The sequence below is a fragment of the Lynx rufus genome, unplaced genomic scaffold (assembly GCF_022079265.1).
Source record: "Lynx rufus isolate CCGP_SWC_20201006 ecotype Redwood Valley unplaced genomic scaffold, mLynRuf1.p SCAF_15, whole genome shotgun sequence".
In the NCBI taxonomy this organism is placed as follows: Eukaryota; Metazoa; Chordata; class Mammalia; order Carnivora; family Felidae; genus Lynx; species Lynx rufus.
This window is the reverse complement of record NW_025814829.1, coordinates 6,532,286-6,544,651: the sequence shown is the minus strand read 5'-3', so window position 1 is coordinate 6,544,651 and position 12,366 is coordinate 6,532,286. Positions and strand designations below refer to the sequence as shown.

At 36.5% G+C, this 12,366-nt stretch overlaps 1 protein-coding gene across 1 annotated transcript in view; it reads left to right on the top strand.

Moving 5' to 3' along the window:
• IARS2 (isoleucyl-tRNA synthetase 2, mitochondrial) overlaps positions 1-12,366 on the top strand; it is a 66,596-nt gene that overhangs the window by 21,748 nt on the left and 32,482 nt on the right. Inside the window, exons 7-12 of the mRNA XM_047076553.1 lie at positions 258-348; positions 685-800; positions 4,743-4,912; positions 8,326-8,416; positions 9,675-9,826; positions 11,905-12,065. Coding sequence (XP_046932509.1) covers positions 258-348; positions 685-800; positions 4,743-4,912; positions 8,326-8,416; positions 9,675-9,826; positions 11,905-12,065 — 781 coding nt within the window. The remainder of the gene's footprint in view (positions 1-257; positions 349-684; positions 801-4,742; positions 4,913-8,325; positions 8,417-9,674; positions 9,827-11,904; positions 12,066-12,366) is intronic.

The following is a 12,366-nucleotide window of genomic DNA, read 5'->3' as shown; positions in this document are numbered from 1 at the left end:
TTTTATTTTCACAGGGGTGCCTGGGTGGCTCAGTCGGTAGAGCGTCCAACTTCAGCTCGGGTCATGATCTCACAGTTTGTGAGTTCAAGCGCCAGAGCCCCGCGTCAGGCTCTGTGCTGACAGTTCAGAGCCTGGAGCCTGCTTTGGATTCTGTGTTTCCCTCTCTCTCTGCCCCTTCCCTGCTCATGTTCTGTCTCTCTCTGTTTCTCAAAAATGAATAAACATTAAAAAAAAAAGTTAAAATTTTGTTTTCACAGATGGTTCATCTCCTGTTAGTTTTTTAGTCTGGACCACCCAGCCTTGGACAATTCCTGCCAATCAAGCTGTTTGTTATATGCCAGACTCAAAGTAAGTTTATTGCTGTATTTTTTGTTTTATCCACAAATAGGAGCAGTTTCATCATTAGCATTATTTTGGATTTATTTCATCATTGTTCTCTTAAAATTCGGTGAATTATAACATAGTTATTATGTTCATATAGGTTTTATTAAGCTTTAGGTGATTCCATTTAAGACCTCACGTGCAGCTTTTTTGGAAAACAAATGTAAGGGATGAAGTTCTTTGAAAGTAGTGCTTTTTTTTTTTATTTTGAAGTTAGTTTTCCTAAAATGATGTAAAACATTTAAAATAGCTGTGGCTTTTCTTTTTCATTATTAGTAATTTTCTCCTAAAATTTTATTTTAGGTATGCTGTTGTGAAATGTTCCAAATCTGGGGACCTGTACATACTTGCTGCAGATAAAGTAACATCCATTGCTTCTGTTTTGGAAACAACACTTGAAGTTATTTCAACATTTTCAGGTGAAGATTTATAGAAACTCTGACCATCACAGTCATCAGAGTATCCATGTGATTTGAGTTTAGTATTTGGCTGAACATTTCTCATTGTAAATTGAAACAGATATGGCCTCTGTTTTTGTAGAATATATTTCACATTGATTACACTGAAGGAAAATATATATTAAATGCGATAAGAGTCTAGAAAATATGAACATTAACAAAAACATAACAGTATATCTGGTAAATACCTAATGAAAAATTAGATAAATGTCCTTTGTACAATGTAGAGTGTACAAGTATCCTTTTAAAATTTTATTCAAAGGATGCCTCCTGGCTCAGTCAGTAGAGCATGTGACTCTTGATCTCAGGGTCATGAGTTCAAGCCCCACATTGGGCATGGAGCCTACTTACAATAAAAATTCCTTAAAAATTAAAAACAAAAAAATAAAATTTTACTCAAAATTGAGTCACCAAAAATTCTTGTTATCTGATTTAGTCAGAGACACAGGGAAGGAATTAAATATGTTTATTTTTTGGTATATGATTTTAGTGAGGAAATTTAATAAATTCAGAAAATTATTCCTGAGATTGTTCTTCTGTCAAAAAAATCCTTAGTAAGCTGTAATTTGTAACTTCTGAAGTATTGATTGATTTTGAAATATAATTACTAAGATCTAGGGAAGTCCATTTATTTATTTTAATTTATTTTAATGTTTGTTTATTTTTGAGAGAGAGAGACAGAGCGTGAGCAGGGGAGGCACAGAGAAAAAGGGAGACACAGAATCCAAAGCAGGCTCCTGAAAGCTCAGAGCCCAATGCAGGGCTTGAACTCACGAACTGTGAGATCCTGACCTGAGCCAAAGTTGGACACTTAATCAGCGGAGCCACCCAGGGCACCCCAAAATCTAGGGAAGTTTAAAATTACCTTTTATCTTTAGGGGTGATACATCTTTGCGTTTCTTGAATTTCTTACTTAAAGAGAAAAATCACATGAGTAGGATGAGTAGAGATACCCCGAAATGGAAAGATTGCCTAGTCAAATAAAGAAGCCCTCTAAATGCATCATTTTAGACGAGATTGGGCGTGTTCAGGGTGGTATGGCCATAGACCTAAATGTATCATTTTAGGTGCAGGCCAATTAGAAGTTGAAGCGGTCTTAACAAAAATAAGAGGGTTTTATGTCAAAAGCAGGAAAGAAGCTACAAAATGTTTGGTATTTAATACCATTTGGTCCTTGTTGGTGCCGTAAGTAAGTTAGAGGATCCAGCGTATTCTTTACCCCATAACCCTCTCCTATCCCTTTTTTAAGCACAGAAGGTAGTACAGATTTCACTGAAAAGTTAGATGTTGTTGCAGAAGCTAAATGGCATTCCCATGAGGTGTTTGAAAGTACTCAGGTTAAATTTAAGGTCATCTTTCTAGATTGGATAATTGTTTCAAATTATTATGTCAGAGAATTATTGGGTTGCCTTTTTGAGACACCACATTTTAGAGGAGTAGGTACACTTCTCATCTGTGGCAAATAAACTGATGACGGATAGCTTATTAACTTATTAAAGTGGTAGGAATGTTGAACAGCTAAAATGTAATAATTTGTGTAGGATAGCTTTTATTTACAGAAAAATATAAATTGTTTCTTATTGACCAAAGATCTTTGTTGGGAGGGGAGAGAGAATATTGAGTGGCAGATATGCTAAGGATGGAGATAAAGGAAGGTTAATGGGTGAAGTTTACTTTGCCCTAAACCTTTCATTTCCATACTAAAAATGCTTGAGAAGTACAACATAGGGTCACAGGGACTTGTCTTACTTGCAAATCTAACTTAAAGAAAGGATCAAAGTGAAAAAATCAATATTAACAATTCTCTTCATTGACAGCATTATGAATTATCTTGGAAAACATGTATCCTGAAGTATTCAAGTTTTTCCTAGTAATTTAAGCATTTTCTAGGAATAAAATGCCAAGTCATCCAAGTCCAACAGTGAGGAGAACTTGTGATTTATTTTCAGAAAAGGGAGTTCATTGCCATCAGTTATAAGGGAATGTTAATTTTTCTCAAGCCTTTTTATTCATATACTGTTATAATCAAAATGAAATCAGCAACAGGGCTATCTATGAAATGTTAAAATTAAAAGATTTGTATTCTTTTGGTGATATTGAATCGGTTACGTCTTATTCCTCTACAGCCAGAAAGGAAGGATCGTAAAAGTGGAGACGTTGCTCTGTGAGGACAGATTTTTTTTTTTTTAAGTTAATATTATTTAGTTTAGAAAGATGAAGGATGATTTGTGGGGAAGATCTTAGGAGTAAGGGGACCATTGAAATTTCTTTAATTATTGAAGAGTAGATAGACTTAACAGACTTACCTAGTACATCTTGGTAAATACATAAGTAGAACCAGGTAATCTTTTTAAAGTTTGGGGACTTATTTATTTCTGTTGTTTTTAGAGCATATGAAAGATTAATTTATAGAATCCAACTCAAGAAGCAGTAAAGGTGAGAAACATTACTGATAGTGTGGGAAAATTGACAGATGGTGGATACGATGTATTATTAAAAAGGCTGGGGTTATACAGAATGTTAGAGTCATACTTGCTTTGGAAGTTGGATTCAGTCATTTATTAGCCATGTAACACCAGGCATATTGCCTACATTTTCTTGTTTTCTGATTTATAAATTGCAGATAATATTAGGTGTTTGGTAGTATTATGAAGATGAAGTAAGAATTTATGTTGAACCCAGTACATGGTAGGTACCTACTGACTGTTAGGTATTATTTATCATCTCTTACCTTTTTAGGGTAACATGAAAAGCAACAACAGTTAATTCCCATAGAGATAGTGTTAGAACCTGTTGGTCATTGATCTGTTCTAATTTCTTTATCCTTATATTCCAAAAGGTGCATAGCTGTACATAAGTTAGAGAAATCTTGGGCTCATTTGTGTTGTCTGTTATAATAATTGCTAATATTATTTTTTTTTAATTTTTTAAACATTTATTTATTTTTGAGACAGAGAGAGACAGAGCATGAATGGGGGAGGGTCAGAGAGAGAGGGAGACACAGAATCTGAAGCAGGCTCCAGGCTCTGAGCTGTCAGCACAGAGCCTGACGCGGGGCTTGAACCCACAGACCGCGAGATCATGACCTGAGCCGAAGTCGGACGCTTAACCGACTGAGCCACCCAGGCGCCCCAATAATTGCTAATATTTTAAATCATTTACTGTGTGGCAGTTATTGTGCTAAGTGCCCCCAAATACTTAAAATGTATTACCTCAATTTATCCTCATGGCAACCCTCTGAGATGGGAACTGTAATTTTCTACATACTATAGGTTCCTAAAGGTCACAGTGCAAGTAAAAAGGGAAGCCAAGTTTGAGGCCAGTCTTATTCCAGATCCTGCACTTTTCTTTTTTTTTCTTTTAATTTGTTTTAATGTTTATTTTTCTTGAGAGAGAGAAAGAGAGAGAGAGAAATTGAGCATGAGCAGGGGAGGGGCAGACAGAGAGGGAGACACAGAATCTGAAGCAGGCTACAGACTCTGAGCCGTCAACATAGAGCCTGATGTGGGGCTCTAACTCATGGACCGTGAGATTATGACCCGAGCCAAAGTCAAAAGCCTAACTGATTTAGCCACGCAGGCACCCCTCTTTTTTTTTTTTAATTGAAGTTTATTTATTTATTTTGAAAGAGAGGGAGAATGAGCAGGGGAGGGGCAGTGAGAGGAGAGAGAATTCCAAGCAGGCTTTGTGCTCCATGCTGAGTACAACATGGGGCTCATTCTCAACGATGGTGAGATCATATCCTGAGCCAAAAATCAAGAATCGGACACTTAATTGACTGAGCCACCCAGGTGCCTGGAAGATCCTGCACTTTTCACTTGCTACTCTCTTGCTACTCTTAAAGAGGTAGAAACATTGTTACGTAAGATAATTCTTAATTATGGTTTTTTTTTTCCCCCACAGGTGTAGATTTGGAAAATGGTACTTGTACTCATCCTTTAATTCCTGGTAAAGCCTCTCCTCTTTTACCTGCAAATCATGTGACCATGACAAAAGGAACAGGGTTGGTTCACACAGCCCCAGCCCATGGTATGGAAGATTACAGTGTAGCTTCTCAACACAACCTGTCCACGGTACTTTTCCTCTTTTCTTTCCTTTTTTAATTGTTGCTTTTGTAGAATTAAAGTGATAAATCCTAATTAACATCTTTATGTTTTGGTGATAAGCAATCATTTTTGTCACAATTAAGTTGTGAAATGCTGGGGTTTGTTCAGTACCCTAATGCCTCGTTAATTCATACTAATTGAGAAAGATTTTGGAGAATTAACACAAAATCAGCACAGAATTAGAATTGAAAAATACGTATTAAATGGGGAGAATTTTTTCTCTTTCTGTTTGAAAGAGCAGTTTGTTTTTAAACAGTCCTCTTTAAATTTATGTTATACATGTCAGTTACTTAGGGAGTTTTTTCCTTTAGTTAAAAGTGAGTCCCAAAGTCAGCACAATATATGTACATTACAATTGATCTGGACATTAATAGAGACCAAGTTAAAGATATTTTTAGTATATTTAACTTTTTAAAAAATTATTTTATTTTTCATCATCAAAAGTGTACTCTTTAATCCCCACCCCTATTTCCTCCATCCCCTCCTCCCCCCTCCCCTCTGGTAACCATCAGTTTGTTCTCAGTAGTTAAGAGTCTGTTTCTTAGTGTCTGTCTCTCTCTTTTTGCCTTTTGTTTGTTTCTTAGATTCCACATATGAGTGAGATCATATGGTATTTGTCTTTTTTGACTGACTTATTTTGCTTAGCATTATACTCTAGATATATCCGTGTTGTTATAAATGGCAAGATTTCATTCTTTTTTATGGCTGAATAATATTCCTGTGTGTGTGTGTGTGTGTGTGTGTGTGTGTGTGTGTGTACTGAGCCACCCAGGCGCTCCTGAATTCATGGTTTTTTTTTAATGTTTTTGGGTAAATACTCAGTAGTGTGATTACCAGATTATAGGGTAGTTCTGTTTTTAACATTTTGAGGAAACTCCATACTGTTTCCACAGTGGCTGCACGGGTTTGCATTTCTACTAACAATGCACGAGGGTTCCTTTTTCTCCCTGTCTTTGCCAACACTTGCTGTTTCTTGCCTTTTGATTTTAGCCATTCTGATAGTTGTGCAGTGATACCTCTTTGTAGTTTTGATTTGCATTTCCCTGATGATGAGTGATGTTGAGCATCTTTTCATGTCTTTTGGCCATCTGGATGTCTTCTTTGGAGAAATGTCTGTTCATGTCTTCTGCCCAATTTTAATTGGATTATTTTTGCGGTGTTGAGTTTTTTATAAGTTCTTCATATATTTTGGATACTAACCCTTTATCAGATATGTCATTTACAAGTGTCTTATCCCATTTAGTATTTTGCCATTTAGTTTTTTTGGTTGTTTCCTTCTCTGTGAAGAAACTTTTTATTTTGGTGTAGTCCCCATAGTTTATTTTTGCTTTTGTTTCCCTTGCCTCAAGAGACCTCTCTAGAAAAAATTTGCTGCAGTCGATGTCAGAGAGGTTACTGCCTATGTTCTCTTCAAAGATTTTTATGATTTCAGGTCTTACATTTAGGTCTTTAATCCATTTTGAGTTTGTTTTTGTGTATGGTGGAAGAAAGTGGTCCAGTTTCGTAATTTTGCATGTAACTGTCCAACTGGAAAAATTTGTTGAAGAGACTTTTTCCCATGGTATATTCATTCCTCCTTTGTCGAAGATTAATTAACTATATAATTGTCAGCTTACTTCTGGGTTTTCTGTTCTATTCCATTCCTCTATGTGTCTATTTTTATGCCAGTACCATACAATTACTACCACTTCGTAACATAACTTGAAATCTGGAATTGTGATACCTCCAGTTTTGTTTTTCTTTTTAAAAATTTTTCTAATGTTTATTTTTAAGAGAGAGGGAGAGAGACAGAGACAGAGCATTAGAGGGGGAGGGGCAGAGAGAGGGAGACACAGAATCCGAAGCAGGCTCCAGGCTCCGAGCTATCAGCACAGAGCCCGATGCGGTGCTTGAACTCATGAACCATGAGATCATGACCTGAGCCAAAGTTGGACGCTTAACCGTCTAAGCCACCCAGGCGCCCCTGTTTTTCTTTTTTAAGATTGCATTGGCTATTAGAGGTCTTAGGTCTAGTTCCATACAAATTTTAATATTTTTTGTTCTACTTCTGTGAAAAATGCTGTTGGCATTTTGATAGAGATTGCATTAAATCTGTAGATTGCTTTGGGGAGTATAGACATTTTAACAATATTTGTTCTTCCAACCCATGAACATAGAATGTCTTTCCATTTCTTGGCATCATCTTGAATTTCTTTCATCACTGTTTTACAGTTTTTAGAGGACAGGTCTTTCACTTATGGTTAAGTTTATTCCTAGATAATTTATTATTTTTAGTACAATTTTAAATGGGATTGGTTTCGTAATTTCACTTTCTGCTGCTTCATCATTAGTGTATAGGAATGCAACAGATTTCTGTGACTTTACTGCATTCATGTATCAGCTCTAGCAGTTTTTTGGTGGAGTCTTTAAGGTTATATATATATAGTATCGTGTCATCTGCAAATAATGAGAGTTTTATTTCTTTCTTAGCAATTTGGATGCCTTTTATTTCTTTATGTTGTCTAATTGCTATGGTTAGGACTTCCAGTACTATGTTGAATAAAAGTGGTGGGAGTGGACTTCCTTGTCTTGTTCCTGACCTTAGGAGAAAAGCTCTCAGTTGTTCCCCATTGAGTACATTGTTGGCTGTGAGTTTTTCGTATACAGGATTTATTATGTTAAGGTATGTTTTCTTTACTACTTTACAGAGGGTTTTTATCGTGAATGGATGTTGTACTTTGTCAGATGCTTTTTCTCCATCTGTTGAAATGATCATAATGGTTTTTATCCTTTGTCTTATTGATGTGACGCCATGTTGGTTGTTTTGTGAATCTTGAACCACACTTGCATACAGGAATAAATCTCAAATGATTACGGTGTGTGATTTTTTAAAAATGTATTATTAGATTCAGTTTGCTAATATTTTGTTGAGGATTTTACTTTTTTTTTTTTTTAATTAAACTTCAGGTATTTGTTTTAATAAGACATTGTGCCTTTTGGGGTGCCAGAGTGGTACAGTCTGTTAAGCGTCTGATTCTTCATTTTGGCTCAGGTCATGATCTGACAGTTGTGAGATCAAGGCCCTGCGTCAGACTCTGCGTCAGACTTTTCCGCTGCGTGGAGCCTGCTTAAGATTCTCTTTCTTGCTCTCCCTCTGCTCCTCCCCTGCTTGTGTGCTTGTGCGCTTGTGCGCGCCCTATGTCTCAAAAACAAAAACAAAAAAGACATTTGCCTTTTGTGGTTTAAATGTGTAAATCCACAAATTTCTATTAACTAAGAAGTATCCAGATTTTCAGTGCAGTGAAAGACTGTACTGATATGTTTTATATAGATTGTTTTGCCGGGTATTGTCATAAGATAAAATATCTTGGTACTTTGTTGTTGAAAATAACCCTTTGTAGGATTGTTTAGTGGATGAAGATGGAGTTTTCACAGAAGTTGCAGGTCCTGAACTTGAAAACAAGGCTGTCCTTGAAGAGGGAACAGATGTGGGTGAGTGTTGCATGTGTTATTATGATAAATAGATATTTTCTGAAAAGCAGCCAGCAGTAAGCTTTGCTGGCTCTTCTCCCATCTTACACTCTCATTAGAAACAAAAATCTGAAATTGTATTTTATTTTACTGCATGGTTTAAAATGGAAGTTGGGACTTGTTCATCTTTTGCTTTAAAATTGTTCTGTTTAAGCAAAGCAGGGCAGTCAACAGGGAGTGGTGTTATTTTATGACTATGGCTGTATTAGTTTTGTGGAGAAATAAAATCAAGCTTGAGGCTAGGTGCTGACCGTGTATCAGACACTACTGTTTTTCTAACCCTCTTGTAAATCACTGATCCCCTGTGCAGCGCTGTTTATGTACTATGATCTTCGGGGTCCTCCAGCCTTGACTTGTCTTTTTGACTTTTTATAGTTATAGACCCAAGGACCAGGTACTGTTAAGACCTTTCTTCGCCCACACTAAGACTAAGGCTAATTAAACATGGTGTATTACTTTCCTAGAACTACTGTAACAAATTACCATAAATCTACCAGCTTAAAACAACAGAAATTTATTCTCACAGTTCCGGAGGCTAGAAGTCTGAAATCAGTGGTTTGGCAGGGCCTTGCTCCCTCTGAATGCTCTATGGAAGAATCCTTCCTTGTTTCTTCCTAACTTCTGGTGGTTTCTGGTTATCCTTAGCTTTCCTTGGTATCACTCTAATCTTTGCCTCTGTTGTCCCAAGTCCTTTGCTCTTGTGTGTCTCTATCCTCCCCTCTTATTAGGACACTAGTCATTGGATTCAGGGCCTACTCTAATCCAATGTGACCTCATCTTAACTAGATTACATCTGCAAAGACCCTATTTCCAAATATGGTCACATTCACAAGTACTAAGGGTTAGGATGTGAACATATCATTTGGGGGGATAAATTCAACCCACTATAGCTGGTTTCTTTTGGATTCTTTGGAGACCATTTTAAGATTCATGGTATGAAAGATTATGGCTATGAATTTCAAACGTAGAATTTTAGATATATCCTATTTATCTTTCCTTTGGAATGAAGAGCCATGGGAATGGCTTAATTTAGAGTCTACTTAAGGTTTTGTAGTCTCTGCTTTTTTTTGCCAAGAGATTCCCAGATTATGCCTCTGTAGCTACTCTTACCAACTGGTACCTACTGGTTCAGATTAGTACTCCCTGGGAATTACAGAGCTATTAGGATTTTCATAGTACTTTTTAATTCTAATGTAAATTGTTATTGATTTTTTCAAAGTTATAAAGATGCTTCAGGCTTCAAAACATTTGTTGAAAGAGGAGAAATTGGTACACAGCTATCCCTATGACTGGAGGACTAAGAAACCAGTGGTTATTCGTGCCAGCAAGCAGTGGTTTGTAAATATCACAGATATCAAGGCTACAGCCAAGGTATACGAGACAATCTGTTGTGAGCATTGGGTTTTAATTCCCTCAGTATGAAAGGATTGCATGGGAGGTTGAAGTAGGATTTGGGGAATAGAAGGGATTGCTGCTATTATGATTTGGTGATGTGATTTGGTTTCATAAAATTATAGTTTTAGATTTAGAAGGATCTTGGATTTCCATTCCTTCATTATACACGTGTGGCTTAAAGAGGTTAAGTGACATGCCCCAATTTCCTGCCCAGTATAGTGAAAGTAATATAGAGTTAGGACAGATGTGAGTTCAGGAGGTGGTTAGCCTCTCAGAACCTCAGTTTCCTCATCTATATAAAGTTGATAATGATGCCTACCTCGTGGGGTAAGTGAATGAGGGTTCCAGACCAGTGTCTGGCACATAGTAAACATTTCAGTAAAACTCTTTAAAAACTCTTTGCTTCCTTAAGATTGAAATTGCAGTCCATTCAAAAAATTGTTGCTTTGACTTAACAAAGACTTTAAAATGGGTATTCTAAATATTAATATATATTTGAGCTCCTTCATTCACCACATAGTATATGTATCTGTGTGTGTGTGTGTGTGTGTGTGTGTGTGTGTGTGTTGTAAACAACTTAATTCTGTTGAATGAAAGAGCTCAAATATATATTTGTTAGCCAGGCTGATAATGAAGATACTTTATGTTACTGCTTTCATCTTAACATATAACTGTAAACAGTTGGTTTATTTGTTGACTTGGCAATTTGAAGCCCTTGCCAAAGCCGGGCACGCAGTTTACATTTTCTGTGTTTGTATAGAGTGGACAACTATCGTACGGACTGTTTTATTGTTTGCATTCCTGTGAAGCCTGTTTTCCTTTGTTGTAAATGTTAAGTTTTGTAACTTCAGCTCTGCACAGATTTTTGATTGAAGAACATCTAAGTCTGATGCAGAATGCTGGAGCCTAGTGTTTTGTTTCGTTTTGGTTTTGATTCCTTCACAGATAATTTTCAGTTTCTCATTGCAGTAATAGAATAATGTACTGCATGTTTCTCCTATCCAAATTCAACATTAATCACCTTCTGGCCAATTTTATTTTGTCTGCACCCCTCCTACCACCTTCCTTTCACTCTCCACCCATTGGATTATTGTGAAGCAAATTTCAGGCCTTATGTCTTCATAAATATTTCAGTATGTATACCTGAAAGATAAAGACTATTTAAACATAATTCAAATGCCATTGTTACCATCTTATAAAAGTAATAGTTATTGCTTAACAAAATCAAACATCCAGTCTGTATTCATATTTCTTGGATTTTCAAACCAAGGATGAATCAAATTGAATCGCATATGTTGCCATTCTTCCAGTAGGTTTTGAGGGAGGGGATTTCTTGTAGTTGAGGTTAAGTGAGGAAAATATTTAAATCGCTCTGCAAGCAGAAAAATGCTTAATTAATGGCTCGATTCTTAAAAATGAAGTTGACATATTTGTCCTTTCTTGAGATTATTACCAAACATTTTTCTTATATAATTCATCTTTTGGTAACTGACAAATGAAATGAAATAAAAAACAACTTTTTGGGGGGCTGAAGGTAGAGGAAGTTCTTGCGAGAGAGCAAATAAATAGAAAGTGTGATTTTCAGAGTGTTTTCTGTGTTGTAAACCATAGTATGTGAAATTAGGTTATATTGCAGCCCTTGTTTATCAGCCTAAAACAGCAGCTTATTTTTTAAGTAAGTACTTAAAAATTATTGTTGCAGTCATGTTTGAATGTATTTTAACTGTGGTTTAACTAAGTATAATACTTCTACTAACCCTAGTATTACCAGTTTTGATCCAGGGTGTTTGGAAATCAGTAGAAAATCTCTTGTCCCATCCTCTAAAGGTGAAGTCTGTTCTCAGTGTTATTTATTAGATCCTTTGTGGCCTTCTTTTAACTTTGCTTCATTTACTCTGAAATCTGTTTTTTAGTTTAATTTTTTGGGTGTGGGGAGGGAGACATGTAAATGACTATAAACATCCAAAATAAAGAGCTATGAGAATAAATAGTGGAAGTTGTGGAAAATATGTTCTGCTTACTCTCTCTGGATGTGATTTGTGCATCAATTACAGGAATTGTTAAAAAAAGTGAAATTTATTCCTGGATCAGCACTGAATGCCATGGTTGAAACGATGGACAGACGGCCGTATTGGTGTATATCAAGGCAAAGAGTTTGGGGTGTTCCAATCCCTGTGTTTCATCACAAGACCAAAGATGAATTCTTGATCAACAGGTAGAACTCTTTCTGCATTTCTTTCAGCATTTTTTTTAAATGGAAGCATTTTGTTTAAGTGTTACTTATTTTGAGAAAGAGAGAGAGAGCAAGCTAACAAGCCGGGGAGGGGCAGAGAGAGAGGGAGAGACAGAATCCCAAGCAGGCCCCGCAGTGTCGTCACAAAGCCCCATGTGGGGCTCAGTTCCGTGAACCGTGAGGTTGTGACTCAAGCCCAAATCAAGAGTCACATGCCCAACCATCCAGGACACTCAGGTGCCCCAATTTTTCCCCGCATTTTGAAGTGAGCTGTGTTTTCTTC